Consider the following 23,244-nt stretch of genomic DNA (forward strand, 5'->3'; position numbering starts at 1 on the left):
ATGGCGCTGGTGGGCCATATATTATTAATTAATTAATTCTTGAATAAATCGCAATAATTTTATTTCAACTCGATAATGACTGTTTATTAATGTCTCAATGATAAAGATGTTGATATTACATTAAATCAAATCTAAATTTCGATCACGAGAAAACGCTCGTTGGCAAAAAACTCGATACAATTTTTCGATCGTTTTAAAAAGCGCGACAATAATATTCGATCGTATAAAAACAATCAGATCGTTATAGCTTGCTTGATGCCAGATCCGAATCAACGTAGCCCAATATAATTTAGTTTTGTCATCAATTGACGTTATTCAACTGACATCTGTCATATGGTGTTCATCCGCCATTGTCATCATTGACGTCCTTCAACTTCATATGGTGTTCATTCCGCCATATAACTCCCCTTCAAAAGAAAAGAGGTATCCGGTAAAATAAATGAATTTGATTATTAAAATTTGAAGGAGACTTTTTTAGGCTTCATCTTTTTTGGAGGGTCAATCGATAACTCCAAGTTATGTGATTTAAATTCTTGAGATGAGCTTGGTTGACTGTTATCTATTTTAACTGTGTATGCTGGTTTTAGTCTGTCAACCGATATGTTCTTATCAGTACCATCCATAGAAATTTTGAACACTTTGTCTGAAATTCTTTCTATAATTTCATATGGTCCACTATATGGAGGCTCAAGTGGTTTTCTAATATGATCAGATCTTACAATACATGAGTGCATGTATTTATGTCCTTAAGCACAAACATATTGGCTTTATTATGATGAGCTGTGGCTGTAGTTTAATATCCCGCATTATTCTTCTGTGGTAGTCCAGAAATGCTTGTGGATCGGATGACAGTTCTTTAGTTGTGAAAAATTCGCCTGGTAGTCTTAATGTGGTTCCATAAACCATCTCTCAGCAGAGATGCTTTAAGGTCTTCTTTGTATGAAGAACGTAAACCTAGTAAGACTACAGGTAATACTTCGATCCAAGGCTCAGGAGAGCACATTAAAGCTGCTTTCAGAGTTCTATGCCAGCGTTCAACCAGACCATTGGACTGAGGGTGATATGCCGTTGTCCGTATTTTCTTAGCACCTATTGCATCCATTAGTGATTTGAATATAGCTGATTCAACTGGCATCCTTGGTCGGATGTTATCACACATGGTGTACCAAATCTTGATATCCAGTTTGAAAATAGGGCTTGGACAATCGTGTCTGCAGAAATGTCCTTTAGAGGAACAGCTTCTGGCCACCTTGTAAATCTGTCGATGATTGTTAGGCAATAAGGATATCCATTAATATTAGTAATTTGATTATGTCAATGTGAATATGCGAAAATCTGTTTTCAGGAATAGGAATATGGATAGGAGTGAGGTGATTATGTTTATGAATTTTGGATTTTTGGCAAGGAATGCATTGACGTGCCCACATGGTGACGTCTTTACCAATCCCAGGCCACACATACCTTCTTCGCAACTCCCTTGAAGTAATCCTTATGCTTGGGTGTGCATTTCCATGTACAATGTCAAAAGCAATTCTGCGAAGACTTTGTGGAAGGTAGGGCTTCACACAATTATCTTGCCTGTTGCAATAAACTGGATACCCCCCTAATGTCAATTTTTGAAGATTAATAGAGGTGTTGCCGTTCAATATAGTTTGCATTTCAACGTCCTTACTCTGTTCTTGCGAAATTTCCTCTTCGGTTAGCTTTGATGGCATTTGAATGGCATTGATCCTGGACAACGCATCAGCAACAACGTTCTGATCACCCTTCACATATATAATATCAGTGGAAAACTGTGATATGTATTCTAGCTGCCGTCGCTGACGATCTGATGCTTTCTCCAGTTTTTGTTGAAATGCGTGTGTGATTGGCTTGTGGTCTGTCTTGATTATAAAGTGCCTTCCTTCTAGAGATATTCAAATACTTTAAAGCCGCAAGATGGCTAGTAGTTCGCGATCGTAAGTTGAATATCGCTGTTCAGTAGCTGTGAGCTTTCTGGAAAAGAAACCTATAGGGTGCCATGCACCATTTTCTTCCTGCTCCAGAGTTGCTCCAATGGCTGTTGTGGATGCATCTGTAATTAAATTAATATTTGCTATACTTGAAGGAAAATGAAGAAGAGTTGCATTTGCTAGAGCTTCCTTCAGCTTGCTGAATGCTGATAATGAATTGTCATTCCATTCATTTGAGTCTTGTCGTTTTTAACTGAGGACTTCACATACTCATAAAGTGGTGCTTGTATATTTGCTGCCTTGGGTATTGATTTACGATAATAGTTTACCATTCCCAAAAATCTTCTGAGTTCTATAACTGTCGAAGGTTTTGGATATTAATAATTTTCTCTACTCGGTCTGGTGAAGGAGAATATCCTGCAGCACTCAGTTTGTAACCGAGGAAGTTAACTTCATCTTTTCCAAAGGCACATTTCTCTAAGTTTATTGTAAGAGAATATTCCTGTAGCCTCTCAAAAACCAATTGAAGATGACGACGGTGCTCATTCATATCAGTCGACATTACCAGGATGTCGTCTATAAAATGAAAACAAAATTAAAATCTTGGAATATGTGATTGATAAACCTCTGGAATGTCTGGGCAGCGTTTTTGAGTCCAAATGGCATACGTAGATACTCGAAGAGTCCCCATGGTGTGATAATTGCAGTCTTTTGTATATCCTCTTCATGCATGGGTACTTGGTGTAAGCTTTTTCTAAATCTATTGTAGAAAATACTTCTTTTTGATGAAGATTATTGAATACATCTTGTATTAATGGTGGAGGACCTGGGCCTGTGTGTGTTGCGTTCAGCCTCCTGTAGTCTCCACACATTCTGAATGTGCCATTCTTTTTGGGAACCATGTGAATAGGGCTTGCCCATGGACTGTTGGAAGGCCTCAAAATGCCCCTATTCAGGAGATCTTGTATCTCGGACCTGGCTGCAACAGCCTTTTCTCCGAAGATCTTCCTGAATCTGGAAGCTAATGGTGGACCTGTTGTGGTTATCCTGTGGGCAAAAAGAGATGATTTATTATTGGTGGTTACCTGTGGCTTTGTTATTGCGATGTATTGTGCCAGTAAATCCTTGAAGGGCTCTGCCGGGTTGACAGTGGAGATGTTAACTTGTTGTGCCTTGAGTACCTTTCCATCAGAGGTAAGGCCTGTAGTCGAATCAATCAATCTTCTACCCTTCAAGTCTATTAATAAATTGTAGTTGCTTAGGAAATCAGCTCCTATTATGGCTGTGGCTACACATCGGCAACAACACTGCCAGCTAAAGCTTCTGCGTAAAGATAAATCCAGCTCCAGAGTTCTCTTTCCATACGTGGATATTCTGCTAGAGTTTGCTGCAAATAGAACTAACTCTTCCTTAGGATGACCATCGGCAAACTTCTGAGCTGGTAAAATGGATATAACTGATCCTGAATCTATAAGAAATTGAATTGCCGTCTTTCTGTCTGATATATGAAGGCGGAGCTCAGAGCAGACAGAATTTACTTCACCGTCATGGCAAGCTCCACTTAATGACGGTGAAGTAAGTTTTTTGACTGGTTTAGAGATTTAAGCAGGCAGGGCTCTTCACACTTAGTGGCCTTCTCCCCATATCTGTAATGATAGTAGCAAACTGATCCACGAGAAGGTGTCCTGGACCTATGTCGAGAACCACTTCTTGAACTTGACTGATTGAGTTGTTCACTTCTTGATCTTGACTGGTTGAGTTGTGAATCTTGCTGATCATTTCTCTGTCTTCCAGTGTTTAACATTGCCTTTAGTTCCTTGATTTCCTGGACGCATGACATAAGAAGAGTTTCGTGGCGGTCCAGTCTCTGTTCTACTGAAGACTTGCGTGTTGTGGACATCACATGTGATGTGGGGCTACAGTGATCGACTAAAATATCGGCAACTTCCGCCAGGGCTTCCGGACCAAGATGGCGAGAAACTTTAATTGTGGCCGAATATGGTGTGGCAGGCGTTCTGACCACAATTTAATTATGATGTCTTCACTGACCTCTCCCTTAGCCAAATTCATCATTTCTCGTAGGAGCTGTGATGGTTTCTTCTCTCCTAGAGTTAAGTTTTTTAATAGCTTGTCAATTTGCTTACCTCTAGATTCAGACATTCTGCTTAATATAGTGTTTTTGATATATTCGTATTTGCCTGTCATTGGTGGATTACGGAGGACATCCTGGATGAGGCGCAGTGTCTCAAAGTCTAGGGCTTTGAGTACTGCTGTGTACTTAGTATTGTCACTCCTGATCCTAGCAGACTGAAACTCATGTTCAATAACTAAAAACCATAAGTCTGGAGAATCTCCATTGAATGGAGTGAGACGGTGATTGTTAAATGCTGCTATATTGTATTGATCAGCATAACTGTCATGTTCATGTTCAGAAACACGAGGACTGCTCGTGTTAAAGATCGCCTCGTGATCCAGATCGATCAGAGATCTGTTGAGCGCTGTTTCGTCATTGACGGACGTAGATCGAGTCGACATGTTGATAAAAATTGGTATAATTTACCTTTATTAATTTACTTGTATTTGACAAGTGTTTTTCTTTCTCCGTCTGACGTCACCAATTATGGGTACTAAGACGTTGAGAATGTCTCTTGCTTAATGATTTCACTTACACGTTCGGAGTCACCAATTATGGCGCTGGTGGGCCATATATTATTAATTAATTAATTCTTGAATGAAATCGCAATAATTTTATTTCAACTCGATAATGACTGTTTATTAATGTCTCAATTGATAAAGATGTTGATATTACATTAAATCAAATCTAAATTTCGTTCACGAGAAAACGCTCGTTAGCAAAAAACTCGATACAATATTTTCGATCGTTTTAAAAAGCGCGACAATAATATTCGATCGTATAAAAACAATCAGATCGTTATAGCTTGCTTGATGCCAGATCCGAATCAACGTAGCCCAATATAATTTAGTTTTGTCATCAATTGACGTTATTCAACTGACATCTGTCATATGGTGTTCATTCCGCCATTGTCATCAATTGACGTCCTTCAACTTCATATGGTGTTCATTCCGCCATAAATGTATATTTTAGAAGATAATGAAAAAAAACGAAGAAAAACGCCAAAAATATTTGAATCTTTAGTGGCCAGCAACTTGAAAAGTATTAGTTTTTTTGAAAAACTATAAGATACATTTTTTTCTTATAATTAGTTCTTCTATCGATTTCCGAAGTTATTTTGAAGAAAATGTAATTACACAATTGAGAAGGGGTGTCATTCCCCCGGGGGGTGATGGCGCAACCCGAATTGTTTTCACTTTTGAACTTGAGGGTAAGATGGACCTAATTCCAAAATTTCATTCAATTCGGAGCACAGTAAAAAAATTCAGAGGTTATACCCTTTTCCCTCTCCGTTTATGCACTAACAGTAGCAAATAAGTTTTACTTCAATCGCGTGTGATCCTTACGCGCACTCTTTTTTTGTTTTATATTTAAAAAGAAAAATTTTATTTTATTTAACAACAGCAATGAATTTATTTCGATTCCAAACTGAAGTGTTATTTAGTTGAACTTCTCTAAGTAAATAAAAGTGAATCCAAAATAAATACTGAATCGAAGCTTTATACGTGTCCGCAAATTATCCGTTTCCTTGAAGTGCTCTTTGGTAAACCAAATTTTTTGTTTTTTGGTCTGACGTTAACACAAACAAAGCGGATGGTTTTCCAACTCGTGAACACGCAACGTATAATTGTTCATGTAAAAAACAATGATTTTCTAAATTTATTCCGCAAACACTAAGCGATTGGCCTTGCGACTTGTTAATTGTCATTGCAAACTCAAGGCGAATTGGAAATTGCAATCGTTTGAAGTCAAACGGAAGACCAGTCAGAATCATTGGTCTTCGAGGAATTACATTCACCTGCGCACTTTCCGTTAATAATGGTTACCTCAATCAAATTCGGCATACGTCTTTTTACCGAATGCCGAGTACCAAATTCAAATTACATAGGCATATAGTCGTCATTGTAGTGGGATCATATTGGAATGCCAAGCGATTGTATGATGCCAATGATCTTCGTGTGCTCACGCGTTGTTTCAATCGGGCATTTTCTATTGTTATATTTCGTCTTTCTTCGCTTAAGTTCTGTGAATACACTTGTTGCTGTCTTGCATGTTTTGTGCGACGGCCGATGTTCGCACGTCGTCCTCAAGTCATTTTAGACTATGGACAGAGTGATGAATTTAACCTCAAATGCACAATCCACATAATTTACACAGTTTAATTTACCACCTTAAAGACAAATGCCTGCTGTTGAAATTAAATTAAAAAAAATTGCACAATACACGTGATTGATTTGATGGTTTTCAACTGAAATGTTAGGAAACGAATAACTTATTTTTTTTACTTTTTTTTCACAATTTCACAGTGAACACAATACCGGTTTGTCACATGAAATTAACTGAGCAGAGAACAATGAGTAGCAGCCAAACAAATGAGTAGTAGTCAAGCAATGTATCACGCACCGACGCCATCTACTTAAAATATTGGTTTGTAGTACATGCTATGTATCAGGAATAACGCTGTATGTGAAAAAAGATTTTCCCGCTTTTCTGTTAAAATGTTTCCTCAATTTTCTTTGCTTTAAACTTCACGGAGCCCGAGACGTTTCCAACAAATGCAAAACCGTCGAAATCGGTTCGTGCGTTCTGGAGTTATAGAGTAAGGAAGGAAAACCCGTCTTATTTTTATAAAAGAGATAAACTAAAATTAAACTCACCATTTAATTGGCCATTTGCCACCTTGGGTTGCTTGATAGTAATTGTTGTCAGTTCCTAATGCTCTTGATAAACCAAAATCACTTATTTTCGCTTGATGCTTAGAAGATAACAATATGTTTCTAGCAGCCAAGTCACGATGTACAAACTTCTGAGTTTCAAGATAATACATTCCTAAAAACAATCTCTATCTGTTTTATAAATTCGATTAGTTTTGCAAAACAATCGGTCATGTCGCCTTTTTAAAATTTGAAGAATAATGCAATGCTTTCGCAAAAAATTCTGAGCCTACATTTGAAATTTAGAAATTTGTGACTCGTGATTATTAGTTTTTGCTAAATATCTTCCTAATAAAATAATATTCGTATTAAAAGTCCCTGGGGCATATTAATAGACATTACAAGTGCCATCTTATTCTGAAACTTGTTTCATTTAAATTAAATTGGCACATTTAGAGATTCATCGTTTTGATATATTATTCCCGCGCTTTTCATTAATTTATTAATTTTTCCATTTCAAAGCAAAATCCAAATATTCAATTTTTCAATTTATTCAATTATGTTGTGTCATGCAACATGAGGTTTTAAAAACTCCGCAGAAATGTTTGTAAGTTTGCTCTGCTCAAAACTATTGTATATTCAAATTTTAATATTCAATTTCTATATCTATTTGTCTTTATATTATATTTATCTATTTGGCCAAAATTTCTTTTTCTGCAAGCTATTCATGAACTGTATACTGCTTATGCACATTAGGAAATATTTCAAAAATAGAATAATTCTGAGAATTAGTGATTATGCAAAAATCGATCGCTAATTTGATGCATCTAATTTTATCGACAGCAACCTTTCCGTCGCCAATATCCAAGAATTATTTAGAAATATTTCAGCAAATGTTTTCAAGTTCAGAAAAATCTTAATCAAAATTCAGCGAAAAACGTTCACTAAAAGGACGATAATTGATCAGTTATCGAACTTGATGAAAAATTATTGGACTACTAAAGTGATTATACTAAAATATGAATATGAGGCAGGATGATGAAAATATAAAATTGAATGTATTTTTCAATTCCGCAATAAAAAAGTTAACACAAAAAAATTTGATCTTAAAAATTAAAATTAAATATTAGGGTTGGACAAACCCCGATAAAAATGAATTGTTTTTTGAACTAAGATTTAAGCTTTTCCATGAGCTCGAAAAAATTTGAGCTGAAATTTAAAGAAACATTTACTGACTAGAAGCAAAATGAAAAATTTTTCAAATACTGAGAGATGATAGATATTACGTAATGTGCTTATATAATTATAAGAAAACAGAATAAATTACAAATTGATTTTACTAGTATGTAAGTGATTCAATAATAAATACATAGTGAATATTAGTATTGAACATGAATTCTTACCACAAGCAATTTGCGCGGCCCATATTTTCAATTCACACTTAGGATTCACTCTTTCTGGAAACTCGAGAAGATAATTCAGCATAGATCCTAATGAAACTAATTCTTGAATCATTAGCAATGGTGGTCCCTATAAAAATAATCAAATAAAAATAGTGTTTTGTTTTAACATTAAACACAATCATAATACAGAAAAAACAATTTTTTAAAATGCAATAATAAAACCACCTCCAATTTTTTTTTACCACAATACCGACGTTGGTATCCCACAAAAATAAACTCAAGGTTTGTCAGAGCAATTCAACTAGTAATTGAAATTTGTAATTCTAAATAATCAGTATTACAAAATAATCCCTCAATATATTATTAAAAAAATACAATAAGAATTAATAATTTTAGTCAGTTAAGATAAAATTTAATTCTAATAAAACAAAATGGTAAACGAGATAACTATTACGAGTATATTAATTCAAGGTGTGTAAAATGAGGCAGCAGTTGGATGTAAAAAAACTTTCAAATTTATAAAGTACAATTTAATAAAGAATATTGATGAGGACTGTAATAACTCAAGGTAAATTATTAAAAAAGGAGTTTAATTATAACTTAAATTAAGGTTTTGTACAATGAAGCATATGAAAAAAAAATAGTTTTCAAACCAAGAGAAATTAAAGTTAACTAAATAGTTTTAAGTGCTAAAATTTGATATACTTGCCTTTACTAATATCAAACAATCAAATAAATGACAGATGTAGTAGTTTGTCATAAAATTATTAAGAATGCTTTTATTTTTCCACTGTTTTAGAATATAATGTATGATTTATGACTATTTATATATCACAATGTATGAATTATAATTATTTATATATCGCAATTGTAATAATTATTTACCTGAGAAACACCTATTAGACGTACTATACAATGATGATCTAAGCTCATCATTAATTTGGCCTCTCTCAAAAAATCTTCTTTATTAGCTTCAACATGTTCTTCGCGTAACGTTTTGATGGCAACGTCTATCTGACACGTTTTATTAATGACATAAATTCCCTTATAAACTTCCCCAAATTCACCCTCGCCAAGTACAGAACCTAGTACTAAAGACTCTTTAGAAATATCAGAGTTCCTTTGGATGGACAAATCGTTTTGAATTTCCTTACAAAAAGAGTTATTTTGTTTGCTTTCATCTCTGGAATGTATAATTATAAAAACAACTATACTAAATTATTGATTAAAAATGTATGTATTATTACATATGCATATATTTACTAAATGGATTATGTAAGACTATGATGTAAGTAATAAAATATACAAACCTAATTATATTTTTATTTACATCATTTTCAATGTCATTATAAGTTGTTGACATATTTAAATGATTATCTATTTGAACTGCCGCGTTATTCAAAGGTATTGTGTAGAAAGAGTCCTGGTCGTTTGTCATGGTGCAACTTTGTAAACTAATTGTTTCATTATTCATTAAAGAAACATTTGCTGATTTCGATAGAGATTCCATATTACTCTTATTTGGAAAAATATTTTTTACTGAACTGCTTTTCATTCTCGGTATAGTTGAAAACTATAAAATAATTTAAATCGAGATATACCTATATATATATATATATATATATATATATATATATATATATAGATAGATAGATTTAGTTGAATTTACTTCTGGTAAAGGTGGTTTCGGTTTTGGTGAAACCGCAACTTGCAACATATTGGGTAAACCGTCAGACATCAACGAGTAATGCTCCACTAAATGCTCAAGTGATTCATGATATGGTCCATCATCAATGAATAACCAACGACCCTGCAAAAATGATTCAAAAACCTTCAACAAAAGTTCATAAAAATAAAATAACTCATCGAAACCACAAAATGCCGATAACAAAAAAAAAATGGTGCATGATATTGCATCCCAAGGCAAAATGCTGGGACTTTCTGTACTGTAATTCTACATTAGAAGATTCAAAATAATCAATAATGAATAAAAAAAAAGATCAATGATTAATATAAATAATTGCAAACATTTTCATTCATATTAAGTACTTTTTAATATATAAACAAGTGATGTATGTTTACAACAAAAATTAACATTCATAAATAGAATCTAATGGAATCCGAATAAATAATTTTAGAATGTATCTGAGGACTATCTCAGATTTCTAAGAAATAAGAAAAATATATATTACATTAACCCCTTCACTACAAGAGTGCTTTCGGCCCAGTTGCAATACTGAACGGACAGACGCAACAATATATTTTAAGATAATGTTAGTGAACTACCCCAATTAATCATTTAGGCTATGATTATCGCTGTTTAACAAATAACTAAGAGTTTGTCAGCTGTTTTCGGTATGCATCAACTGTAACACCTATATATGCTGAAATGTGACGGCGTGGTTGTTGTCTTGGTTGCTTCTGGGTCCTTCTAGCTATGTAGGGGTAAGCCTAGCAACCCAAGATCAACTCGTCCACAGATATATGATAAGCAGGGTACTGGTTTAATAAGTCTCCTCGGAACGGGGGTGGTTTTCCTAGAGGTATTAGCTGGAAGACTAGGTGTAAATAAATACAAGCTCTCCCGTAATTATAACCACTTTATTGGACAACACTAACAATATGACATTCACTGTCTAATAAACTAGAGTCACTATTCAGTCAGTCAGTTCTTTTACAAGAACTGTTCGACTATTATATACTATAATATCTGGGTCATTGATAATAAACAAGGTGTTTTTGTAATGTATTGTTTATGAACTAAATAAATTTTATAACAAACTCACTGTTGCTGTCGCAATTAAAACTTTTTTTGTTTATAATTGCGCAGGACAGTTGAATGCATATGTGTGCATAATCCAGATAATTTTTGTTATATCTGAGGTTATTGTGTTTTCGACAAATACCGAAAACCTATGTCATAAAACTGCGTAAAAGCATCGTATCTTAATCACTTTACTGAATTGCGCAATCAAGATAATGGGATGGGATTCTTCGTACTATGAAAAAAAGTTGCTTATTAGTTATTATCTAGAAGGAAAAAGAAACTCAGAATCAGCACGACAATTGCTCCTTCTGTGTGGCAAATATCAATGGTATAAATTCAGGCAATAGAAGCAAATGGTCATAATAAATCCAACCTAAATCGTATTGAGTATTGATCTGCTACACGACTCCTGTACATGCTAATGGTGTACAACCTAGAACATGGGTGTCAAACTCGCGGCCCGCAGCAGATATTTTTGCGACCCGGCTGCCCGCATATATTGACAAATGATAATATGCAATAAATAACAATTCGATAAAGAATAAAAAGGAATATTCAACTGCTAAGTAATTAATAATAATTAATTGTTTAACAAATAGTTTATACCGCGTAAAGTTACTTGATATTGGATCTTATTGTCAGCAGCTTATTAGATGCTTATTTATCTATGGTTAGTAGTTACTGAATATTCCGCAATGATGCATTTCAAATATGCGCCAACGTAAATGTGAACGGCGTAACTAGCGGTTTCTAACATATAGTGAATCCTTGTTCTATGGTGGAGTTGGCAACACTTGATCCGGATCTCTTGATCTGGTTCCGTAAGCTGTTCTGCTTTTAAATCTTCCTCACACCGAACTTTATGTAATTGCATACCTGCACTATAATCCACACTATTAAAAAATTCCATGTCTTCAATGTACTCGCCTTCAACGGACTTGCATCAACTGCAGTTTTTCTATAGTAGTGCAGTAAACGGAGAGGAAAAAAGGGTATAAGCTCTGAATTTTTTTACTGTGCTCCGACTTGAATGAAATTTTGGAATTAGGTTCATCTTACCCTCAAGTTCAAAAGTGAAAACAATTCGGGTTGCGCCATCACCCCCCTGGGAAATGACACCCCTTCTCAATTGTGTAATTAATTTTTTTCAAAATAACGTCGGCAATCGATAGAAGAACTAATTATAAGAAAATAACGTCTTCTATAGTTTTTCAAAAAAACTAATACTTTTTAAGTTATTGGCCACTAAAGATTCATATATTTTTCAAAAAAAGTTTTTATAAAATCGTGAGTTTTCTGAAAATAGTATGTACTAAAGTAGTGAATCTGCTAGAATCCATCAAGATGTTTATGATGAAGTGAATTCTAGATGGAATGTGAATTTCTTTAATTCTGGTGGAAATGGCGTTCATTAAACCATATGATTTAAGAGAAAAAAATATCGTATATGCTTCTTATTTGCATGATAGCTCACTCATTTTACACGCAAAAAACTTGTAACGTTGTAACTTGTCTGGGCGTGTTTCCATACAGAATTGGCCCCACCCTGGTATTTAAATGATTTTTATGCCATTTTATAGGTATTTTCGAGAAAATTCGAAATACCAAATTTCAAATCCGCAGCTCATAATTTGGCCGAGCTATCCGTGAAAACATGTGAAAGCGGCCCCATTTTTCAAACTCACTTTTTGTCGGAAATATGAGAGATATCGAAAAAATGTTAACGTCATTCTATTTATACTGATCTTGTCTATGTTGTTCATAACAAATAATGTGAAAAAATTATTTGTTAGTGCGTGTAAAGGTGAAAATGATTTTTCATTTACCATTTTCTACCAGTGCGGCTCTTTGGACTACTTTTATATTAGCATCATTCAAAAGCCTGTACATTTTTCTTCTGTTATTCAAAAATTCATTTAAATGTAAGTGGAACTTTGGGTGAAAAGTTGGAAAAACTTAAGCTAGCACATGCGCTGCCGGTACAAGAACACCCATATAAAGTCGCTTTGTATTGCAAGAGCGACGAGCAAGCATAAGGCTCGTCGTTATCGCGCGCCTCGACAAATTCTGTACTACATATATGGAAATATTTATCAAAAACCAAAATTTATTTATATCTTGTATATGAGAATATTCATTAGTCATAATAAAAAATCCAACACGCCGAATAAAACAATCATTATTATTATTGATTATTTTCATTCGCCGTATAAGCTTCTGACTAATATATTTCAATGTATGAAAAACTACAAATTTTTCATATATTTACGTCGGCAATAAAAAGTATTTTAATTTTAATTCATTACCTTTTTTGATTTTTTGCAATGTTATTGTATTTTATATAGTTATCAATAAATAAAAAATCGAAAAAATATATGTCAGAATACATTTCATAGCTATTCATCGCAAGTATATAAGTATTAAAAATATATTAAGTATTAGAAGTATATTACAAAAAATATACTCTGTTGTTAAAATATAATTATTATGGCTATCCATGACTATCCAAATGACAACTATTATTTTCTCAGCGAATAGTAAAAACAATTATAATTATTTTTTCTATGTAACTACTATGCAATTCTGCATTATCCACAGTTTTCAATTTTTTCTTCATCTTGTTGTATATCATGTGGAAAAAAAGTTTTTATAAAATCGTGAGTTTTCTGAAATAGTTTGTACTAAGGTAGTGAATCTACTAGAATCCATCAAGATGTCTATAATGAAGTGTTCTAGATGGAATGTGAATTACTTTAATTCTGGTGGAAATGGCGCTCATTAAACCATATGATTTAAAAGAAAAAAACTTCGTATATGCTTCTTATTTGCATGATAGCTCACTCATTTTACACGCAAAAATATTTAACAGCACTCATTTTAAAGCTTATGTTGAGCACTATAAAACCCAATTTCACCGAAATGCATAAAATGTAAAACCTCGACACTAGATGGCTTTAAATACAACAATTAAATCTTGAACGAAATAAAAAACGACTTTGCTCTTTCAAATCTTGCTTAATATTTTTCCTAGAACACTTTATGTAATACCGATTTATTAAGATTTTTATTGACATTATTTTGCTCGTTACACCATTTTCGTTAAAATGTATATTTTAGGAGATATTTGCAAAAAAACGAAGAAAAACGCGAAAAATATATGAATCTTTAGTGGCCAATAACTTGAAAAGTATTAGTTTTTTTGAAAAACTATAGAAGACATTTTTTTCTTATAATTAGTTCTTCCATCGATTTCCGACGTTATTTTGAAAAAATGTAATTACACAATTGAGAAGGGGCGACATCCCCCCGGGGGGTGATGGCGCAACCCGAATTGTTTTCACTTTTGAACTTGAGGGTAAGATGAACCTAATTTCAAAATTTCATTCAATTCGGAGCACAGTAAAAAAAATCAGACCTAAAACGCTCCGTTTACTGCACTATAGCGGCTTTATCTTCTTTTTCCTTGCGCATTGTCTCCCACACAACAGTCTTAGCTTCATCTTCCTTACGAATTGCCTCTAATACTTCAGCCTTAGTGCGTACTCTATAGTACTCTATTAGTTCGCACATCATGCTTTTCAGCTCATCGTATGCCAATCTCACATTACTTGGTGCAGAGAGAAACCATGCTGTTGCTCGTCATTATGACAATCAAACTGCGACACCAACCAAATAGTAAACCTTTTCTATTGGCACTATATACCTCTCACCAATCGCATCTATTTTGCTCAACCACAATTTCACATTCACGCCGTCGTGCCGATTCCCGCTAAATAAAGAAATCGTCTTGAATTTCTGTTTACAAAAAATTTATTGTAAAACATTTTGTGAAAATCGTCTAACCACCAAATTACATGGTTTTGCTGACGCATCCGAACAAGCTTACGGTGCATGTATATATGTACGATCTATCGATACCAATTCTGATATTAAAATGAAACTAATAGCGTCAAGATCTCGAGTAGCGCCATTAAAAAATATCACACTCCCGCGTCTCGAACTTTGTGCGGCCAATTATTAGCGAATCTTACGCAAAAAACAAGACGGGCATTAAATATCGCGTTAGATAAAGATTTTATTGGAGCGATTCCACAATAACCTTTTCGTGGATAAAATCTCCGTCTTACAAATGGAAAACTTTTGTTGCCAATAGAGTTTCTGATATTCAAACAAATACCGACGCCAACAATTGGTTTCATGTCCGATCGCAAGATAATCCAGCGGATCTCATTTCACGCGGGTGCTTCACACATGATTTATTAAAATCATTTTTATGGTGGCAAGGTCCATCTTGGTTACAAAATTTAACTGAAACACAGCAACGCACAACTAACAATCTTACGATTCCAGAGACTGATATAGAAATCAGAATTACAAATTTGATTTGCACGAAAATTAATTTTTCGTTCGATTTTATCAGAATTCTAAATTAATTAAGAACGAAAGATTACATGGTCCACTTACCATTAACGAATTCAATGATTCATTAAAGAACTTAATAAAATTATCACAACATGATACATTCGAGCATGACATAGAGTAAGGGAGCATTAAACAAATCTTCAAAACTAAAATCACTAACTCCATTCTTAGATAGAAATGGAATTTTACGCGTTGGGGTGCGGATAAAAAATTATAATATAGCATATGATAAATGCCATCCAATAATACTACCAAAGAATCATCTATTAACAGTTCTGATAGCTAGACATGAGCATTTAAAATTGTATCACTGCGGAGCACAAATGCTATTAAATACGTTGCGTAATACCTATTGGCCTATCGGAGGTAGAAACTTAACAAGATCAATCGTAAAAAAATGTGTAACATGCTTTAAAGTAAAACCCGCATTGATCCATCCATCGGTAATTTACCTAAAAGTCGTGTAACGCGGCAATTACCTTTTTATATGCGGAGTAGATTACGGAGGTCCTGTCTTAATAAGAGATCGTCAAACAAGAGGGTACAAAAAATTAAAGGCTTATATATGCTTATTTGTATGCTTTGTTACGGAAGCAATTCACATTGAATTAGTATCTGATTTAACGACGAATAGTTTTATAGCAACATTAAAACGATTTATGGTACGACGTGACAAAACCTCGGCGCAGCTTCTGGATTAAAGGAACTGTATAAATTTTTACAAAAAAAGTCAAATCAAAACGAGATTACTGATAAAATGATCAACGAAGGTGTGTCATGGCAGCACATTCCACCGAATTCTCCTCATTTCGGAGGAATTTGGGAAGCAGCCATAAAGTCATGCAAGGCTCACCTAAAACGAATATTAGGAAACGCCAATTTAACCTTTGAAGATTTTTATACGGTTCTGACTAGTGATGGGTGTTGAATCAACGAACGGTTATTAAACCGTTTCTTTTTCAAAAATCAACTGGTTTCAAAGTAGTTGAAAACATGGCGGCCAGTTAGTTATTCAACGATATAGAAATTCGTTCGTTGTCGAAAACGAACGTACGCAGGTACCTAAAACCTAGGTCTGACGTCAGAAAGGATCAACTAATACTATGAAAATCGCTTATTGTTAGGCTACTGCTTTTATAATATTGCAGATGTACGGGTACATATTAAAAGAAACTTGCAACATACGCCAAATCGTTTAATTTTAGAAAATCAGTTACATTTATTATAGTTTTCAATGGTTAATATTTTTTCATAAAATTCTCATAGCATTTGTCTTGTAATATTTTTTTTAAACTAAACCTGAAAAATTATTTTTATTTTTCATAACATTTTTATATAACTATATATTTTTATATTGCTATTTTTATATAACATGTAAATTCGATGTTTTAATATATGGCTTTGCTGTAATGAAAATATTTAAGTTTTTTAAATTAAACCTTCCTTCAAAATTCAATCAAATGTTTTTTTACTGATTGTTTTGATTGAATTTTGAAGGACGAAATTTGTTATAAACACTTTAATTCATAAATTTATGTATTTATTTTCTGTTGATTACAAATTATATTCGTATTTATAATAAGTTCAATATTGGTTTTGATAACGTATTGATTGACTTGATTTATTTGTATGATTATTGAATGGTGATTTTTTGTTTTATATCAATATATATCGCACCCTTTGATAAAAAACAATCGAAAAAACATTGGTTGTTTGATTGAATTTTGAAGGACTAATTGTAAAATACTTTAATTATGACTGTATATATTTATTTATGTTAACTACAAGTTATGAGTGTATTTGCAATAATTTTAATATGTTGTTTTTGATAACGTATTGATTGATTTGATTTCTTGTGTGATTTTCGATCGATGATTTTTTGTTTATATATCAATATAACCGCATGCTTTGATTGGCGCGAACATACTCCCGGCCTTGAAATATATATTTCAAAATAATTGGTATTCTTCATTAATGTGAATTAAGTAGATGTTAATGGTTTTGGTATGACAAAAATTTCATGAACTGCATTTCTTGATTGTTATTGGAAATCATAGTTTATAGTTTTTTTTTGAGTGTTTTCAGACTAATCAGTAATAATCAGTTCAATACTTTCTGCTTCTAAATTGTCTTATTGGAGCACTGTAACACTCTCTCCTTGAACTGATTATGGTGGTGTGTATCTGCAGACGAGATAAGTCTGCAACTGACTCTATATTCCACATGGGGTGACATTTGTGATAGGTAAAATTTTTGGTTCGATAAGTTAAGCATGTCTTGCTTGATTGTCATGATTTGTTTTGAATAAAATGAATTATATTCGCAAAAGGATTTTTGTATTTATAAAAATATAGATTTTAATCAGATATGAGTGATAGTAAGATCGCTCCAACATAATTTTTTATCAAACGCGATATTCAACGCCCGTTTCATATTTTGCGCAAGAATTTTTAATAATATTGCCTCACTTAGTTTGAGGTATAAAGGGCGATATATTTTGATAGTGCTATTCTAGATTTTTCCACTATTAATTTTATTTTATAGCTAGAATTTGAAGTGATAAACACATTCATTCGCGCGCTATATGTATAGACATGTAATTTCGTGCTTAGACGATTTGGAGTTGGAATGAAAAGTTTTTAATGGTTAGAATTCAATTCATAAAGATTGAGTTTAGCTTGCGTTAAAATGTTAGTGAGATTGTTGTTAATAAATAATTTCATTATTGTATCAGCTGTAGTTAATGAACTATAAACGTTAAAATAATTTCTGGGGTTTTCGAATATTTTAAGATGTTCAGTTATGCTTTGTTTAGGTGATTGTTCTGAACATCGTATTGATAAGAACGTATGTTATTGATTTATGTTTATTTTGTTATTGGAAGTTTTACCCCGAATTGTTTAGTGCATCTTTCTGTCGTTTATCTGAACTAAAACCTGTTCGATCACTCTCTTTATATCGACCGTTAGTATGAATTTTAAAATTTGTTATAATAAAACAGATTTTTTTCGGATAATCGGTCTAACAAGTTGTAGCTCAGACAACAGCAGACTTGTATCGGACTTGTAAGGCGTTTCCAAAATTACGCGAAATTAGTTAAATTGATTGACTTTAACACGTCTTGATGAGGTAAATTTTAACATATTCGGTGAATTGGTTTCTGTTTGCAAGTGAAATATGACGTTTTAATGTTACTTGTCTACTATATTCTAAGTCTTTGATATTTTTGCAAATTGAATTATAGTACCAAAACTTCCGTCGTAATTAGTAATAGAATGCTCTTTGCGTTGTTTTTCCTTTTCAGTAAAGTATTGTTTATCGTCGTATGGTTCGCGTATTTATCAAAAAACTTCTAATTCGTTATCAAATAAATTATCAATTTCTTCTTCATCATCAAGTATGTTCGCGCCATATCAAAGGGTGTGAGTTATATTGATATAAACAAAAAATCATCAATCGAAAATCACACAATAAATCAAGTCAATTAATACGTTATCAATCAAAAACAACATATTAAAATTATTGTAAATACACTTATAACTTGTAATTAACATAAAATAAATATATACAGTTATAATTGAATTATTTTACATATGGTACTTCAAAAAGCAATCAATCACAACAACCATTGAAAAATTGGTCCCAATGTTTGGTCCCAATGTTTGATTGAATTTGAAGGACCAATTGCAAAATACTTTAATTATAACTGTATATATTTATTTTATGTTTATTACAAGTTATAAGTGTTTTTACAATAATTTTAATATTGGTTTTGATAACGTATTGATTGACTTGATTTATTTGTATGCATATCGATTGATGATTTTTTGTTTTATATCAATATATATCGCACCCTTTGATATGGCGCGAACATACTCCCGGCCTTGAAATATAAATTTCAAAATAATTAATATTCTTCATTAAATCGTTAGGATACGAGCTTAAAAGAGAAATTGGTCTTGAGTTCAAACATTGCTTCGATCTGTGTCAGAATCATACAAAAGTCTTCGAAGGTTAAGATTCTTCATTAAGATCTTGCATGACCCAAATGCCTCCGAAATGAGGAGAATTAGGTGACATGTGCTTCCATGATACACCTTCGTTGGTCATTTTATCAGTAATCCCGTTTTGATTTGTCTTTTTTTGTGAAAATTTATAAGATTCCTTTAATCCAGAAGCTGCGCCTATGAAATTGGTTCAATTATCTGAATAGATTTCGCGAAATTTTCCACGAAGTGCCATAAATCGTTTTAATGTTGCCATAAAAGTATTTGTCGTTAATTTAAATACTAATTCAATATGAATTGCTTGAAGACAGGACCTCCGTAATCTATTTCGCATATAAAAAAGGCGATTTCGGCGTTACACGACATTTAGGTAAATTACCCATCAGTGGATGGATTAATGTGGGTTTCACTTTAAAGCATGCTACACATTTTTTTACGATTGATCTTGTTAAGTTTCTACCTCCGATAGGCCGATAGGTATTATGCAATGTATTCAATAGCATTTGTGCTCCACAGTGACTCAATTTTAAATACTCATGTCTAGCTATCAGAATTGTTAATGGGTGATTCTTTGTAGTTAGTGATTTTAGTTTTGAAGATTTGTTTAATGCTTCCTTACTCATAATTATGTCTATGTCATGCTTGAATGTATCATGTTTTGTCTTGTTCTTCGTTATTTTAAAATTCTTATAAAATCGATAACAAAAAGCTACAACTTGTACTAGTTTAATAGATAAAGAATATAATGAAAAAAGTTCATTATTATTAATCTTCGTCAAATTTGTAATTCTGGTTTCTATATCAGTCTCTGGAATCGTAAGATTGTTAGTTGTGCGTTGCTGTGTTTCAGTTAAATTTTGTAATCAAAATGGACCTTGCCACCATAAAGATGAATTATATTTAGCTTGCTTCAGACAGTAATTAAATTATGTTATTGTATGGAATATGAATCGATTTTAGTATAAATTATGATAATTTCGTATTCCTTTGGAAAAACTGTCTGGTTTTAAACACACCGTGATTAGGCCAATAGAAACTTGTTTTGGGTTTGATAAATTCATTAGCTATGGTTCTATTTCCCAATAACATATAAGTATTCATAAAGTTTTTATCTTTGGTAAATAGATTTTGATTTGTTCGTAAATCATTTGTGCGTGAAATATAGAATTTACAATTCGCATTGTTTTTTATATGATTCGTAAATGGAGTTGTAACAATAGACCTTCCGTCATTTGTCGAAGTTCTATTAGAAAATGTTGTTTGCGTTGTGTTTTCGTATTATTAAAATATTGGATGTTATTGTTTGCTTTCAAATCCCAAATTCTATTTTCTTGCGCTTTTACGTTAGATCTGTTATTGCATATTAAAAATGAATGCGTAGTGTTGAGAGGTACGTTACCGGCAGAATGACATGAAATAATTTGTGGTGTATCAAGGGTCGGTGGTTTGAATATCTGTGTAAAAGACTATAATGATATGAATTGCAAAAGGTACATCGACTCGATGAAAGGCATTGACTAACATTATGATTACACCGTAAACAATTAATTCATAATTTTATTTCCTTTGCTTTATTTAATCTATCTTCTGTAGATAGTGATCAAAACTTTGGGCATTTGAATGCTGAATGATAAGTCCCATTGAAAATAGACAAATATTTTTGTAACTAGTTGATGTATCGTAAGACTTCGTTTGTTTTGCGTAATTAGTCTTTATGTCTTTAAAATTATTGAAATTTCCGGTTCTTGTCTCAGTCGGGTTTATAGCTTCTAATGTCATACAGCGTTGATTTAGAAAACTACTGAGTTCGGCAAATGTAACTAATTCTGACCCTCTATTCATGAGCACTTCCCACTCTTGGTGAGTTTCCCTGTCTATTTTAGAAATTATTAAATAATTAATTAGAGCGTCCCACTGGTCTACCGGTTGTTGCAATATTTTTTAAACATATTAAATGCTTATTAAACGTATCTATTAAATTACGAAGATCGTTACCCTATTCATTGTGCATGGCTAGATGATCAAATAATTCTTTAATTGGCTATTTACGATTATTTTCTTATTTTCAAAACGCGTTTTTAATAAGTCTCAAGCAATTATATAATTATCGGCCGTTGCCGGTAGTGATTCTATAAGATTAGCACATTTCCCTTTAGGCACGATTTTAAATAATAAAACTTTTGGGCATTGCCTATGTTTGAATCTTTATGAATTAAACAAGATTCAATTTATTTTAATATTTATGCCTTAAACTCTTATTTATAGTATAATTTTTATGATATATATGTTTACCTACATACCTATAATATGCAATTAATATAACTTTGATTAATCGATATCTTGTCGCGTTCTATATTTTTGACAGTAATAATATACTTTTTTTTTTAACTTCCCGTAGGGTAAGTTATTGTAATCGTACAAAAATCGAAATTAATTTTTTTACATTTATCGACGTTTTGAAGGTTTCTGAACATTTTCGCATACCTCCGAAAAAATGGATGTGTGTGTATATGTATGTATGAATACAATATTTCACTCACGTTTGGGGCGCAAGGATCAACCGATTTAAATAGTTCAAAAAACATTCGATTCCTATTGATAAGGAGATGTGCTGATTAGTTCATGGCAAAGACAGGTCCAGCTGTTTCGGAGATACAAAGCAAAGAGTGCAGAAAATAGAAATCGATTTTGAGAGGAGAAGGGTGTGATTAGTTTTTCGGCAAAAGCAGGCCCAGCGGTTTTGGAGATATAGAGCTAAATGTGCAAAAAATTGCAGTTTTTGAGAGAACTATGCGTCCGATTTGAATGATTCAAAAAACTTTCAGCTCGTGTTGACAAAACAATTGCTTTTAAAAAAATGCATTCAATTTTTTTTTATATATATATCAAAAATAATTCAGATTTCAATTTTAATTCTGGCTAAAGTTTTAAAGCTCAATTATATACTTTAAATGAACATTTTTGACTATGTGATTCAGTCAAGTTATAGTGATCGCAAAAAAATCGAAAATGAAAATTTTTATATATCTTTACGTTTCAAAGGTTTTTCGATATTTTAGCATACCTTAGAAAAAATGGATGTATATGTGTATGTGTGTATGTGCGTGTGTGTGTGCGGATACAAATTTTCGTCGACGATTTAAGGAACACCGATTGATAAGGATTGATAAGGAGACGTGCTGATTAGTATTTGGCGACGGCAGGTTTAGCCGTTCCGTACATACGGAGCAAAAAGTGTCAAAAACTGTAACTCAGTTTTTAAGAGAACGGAGCTTCCGATTTTAATATTCCAAAAAGGATTTTCTTGTATTGACAAGATAAAGAACTGTTTAATATTTTAGGAAGTCAGGTCCAGCGGTTATGGACTCTCAATAAAAATAAGTTAAAAAATGTCATTTTGCGGTCAAAAATGTTTATTGGACATATGTACATCAAATTATCAGATATTTTATAGAGATTTTATCAATGTGTACACATTTTGTGAAATTTTTTTTTGGTTCCGTACCAAGATTTTTAATTACAGGAAGTTCCAGCAATTTGCCTTAAGGCACGATGCCATGCACCCCACTAGTTAAATATTATTTCATAAATGTGAATCAGTTAACAAATGTCCAAGTATCATACAACACATATCCTGTATTAATTTGTTTAATACCAGATCCAACTATTTTATACTAGACTAGAGTGTCGCTTCTGCCCCTAACCATAAAACATATATTTGTTAAATTGAAATTCAGTCAAACACAATTAATTTCATAAACTATATTATTAATAATTAATAAAAAATATCTTCAATAATCTCACAAAAATATTTTGTTCACTACACTTTCACTAATAACTTGCCATTAATTCACAATTGGCATGTAAATAATCTTCAACTGTTTACTTCAACCAACCCCATATCA

General features: G+C 32.6%; 1 protein-coding gene across 1 annotated transcript; it reads right to left on the reverse strand.

Moving 5' to 3' along the window:
* Nucleotides 1–6,739: 6,739 nt before the first annotated feature.
* Nucleotides 6,740–14,480, reverse strand: LOC113372018 (tyrosine-protein kinase Shark-like). Its single transcript, XM_026612390.1, has 6 exons — nt 14,349–14,480; nt 9,813–9,974; nt 9,454–9,716; nt 9,029–9,326; nt 8,144–8,270; nt 6,740–6,915 (listed from the first exon to the last, which is right to left on the reverse strand). The coding sequence occupies exons 1-6, from the start codon at nt 14,478–14,480 to the stop codon at nt 6,740–6,742; spliced, it is 1,158 nt and encodes a 385-aa protein (XP_026468175.1).
* Nucleotides 14,481–23,244: the final 8,764 nt, after the last annotated feature.

Source organism: Ctenocephalides felis, unplaced genomic scaffold (assembly GCF_003426905.1).
Source record: "Ctenocephalides felis isolate EL2017-DRISC unplaced genomic scaffold, ASM342690v1 CF-g0.4_SCAFFOLD_01517, whole genome shotgun sequence".
Classification (NCBI taxonomy): domain Eukaryota; kingdom Metazoa; phylum Arthropoda; class Insecta; order Siphonaptera; family Pulicidae; genus Ctenocephalides; species Ctenocephalides felis.

Bases quoted from the DNA above. Each gene is read 5' to 3' on its own strand.
- LOC113372018 (XM_026612390.1), bottom strand. From the start codon at position 14,480: ATGTGCGAACTAATAGAGTACTATAGAGTACGCACTAAGGCTGAAGTA. The intron at 9,975-14,348 runs GTGCAGTAAACG...CTTTTGTTGAAG, and splicing joins AAGAAGATAAAGCCGCTATA to GTTTTTGAATCATTTTTGCA. The intron at 6,916-8,143 runs GTAAGAATTCAT...GATTGTTTTTAG, and splicing joins GGCCGCGCAAATTGCTTGTG to GAATGTATTATCTTGAAACT.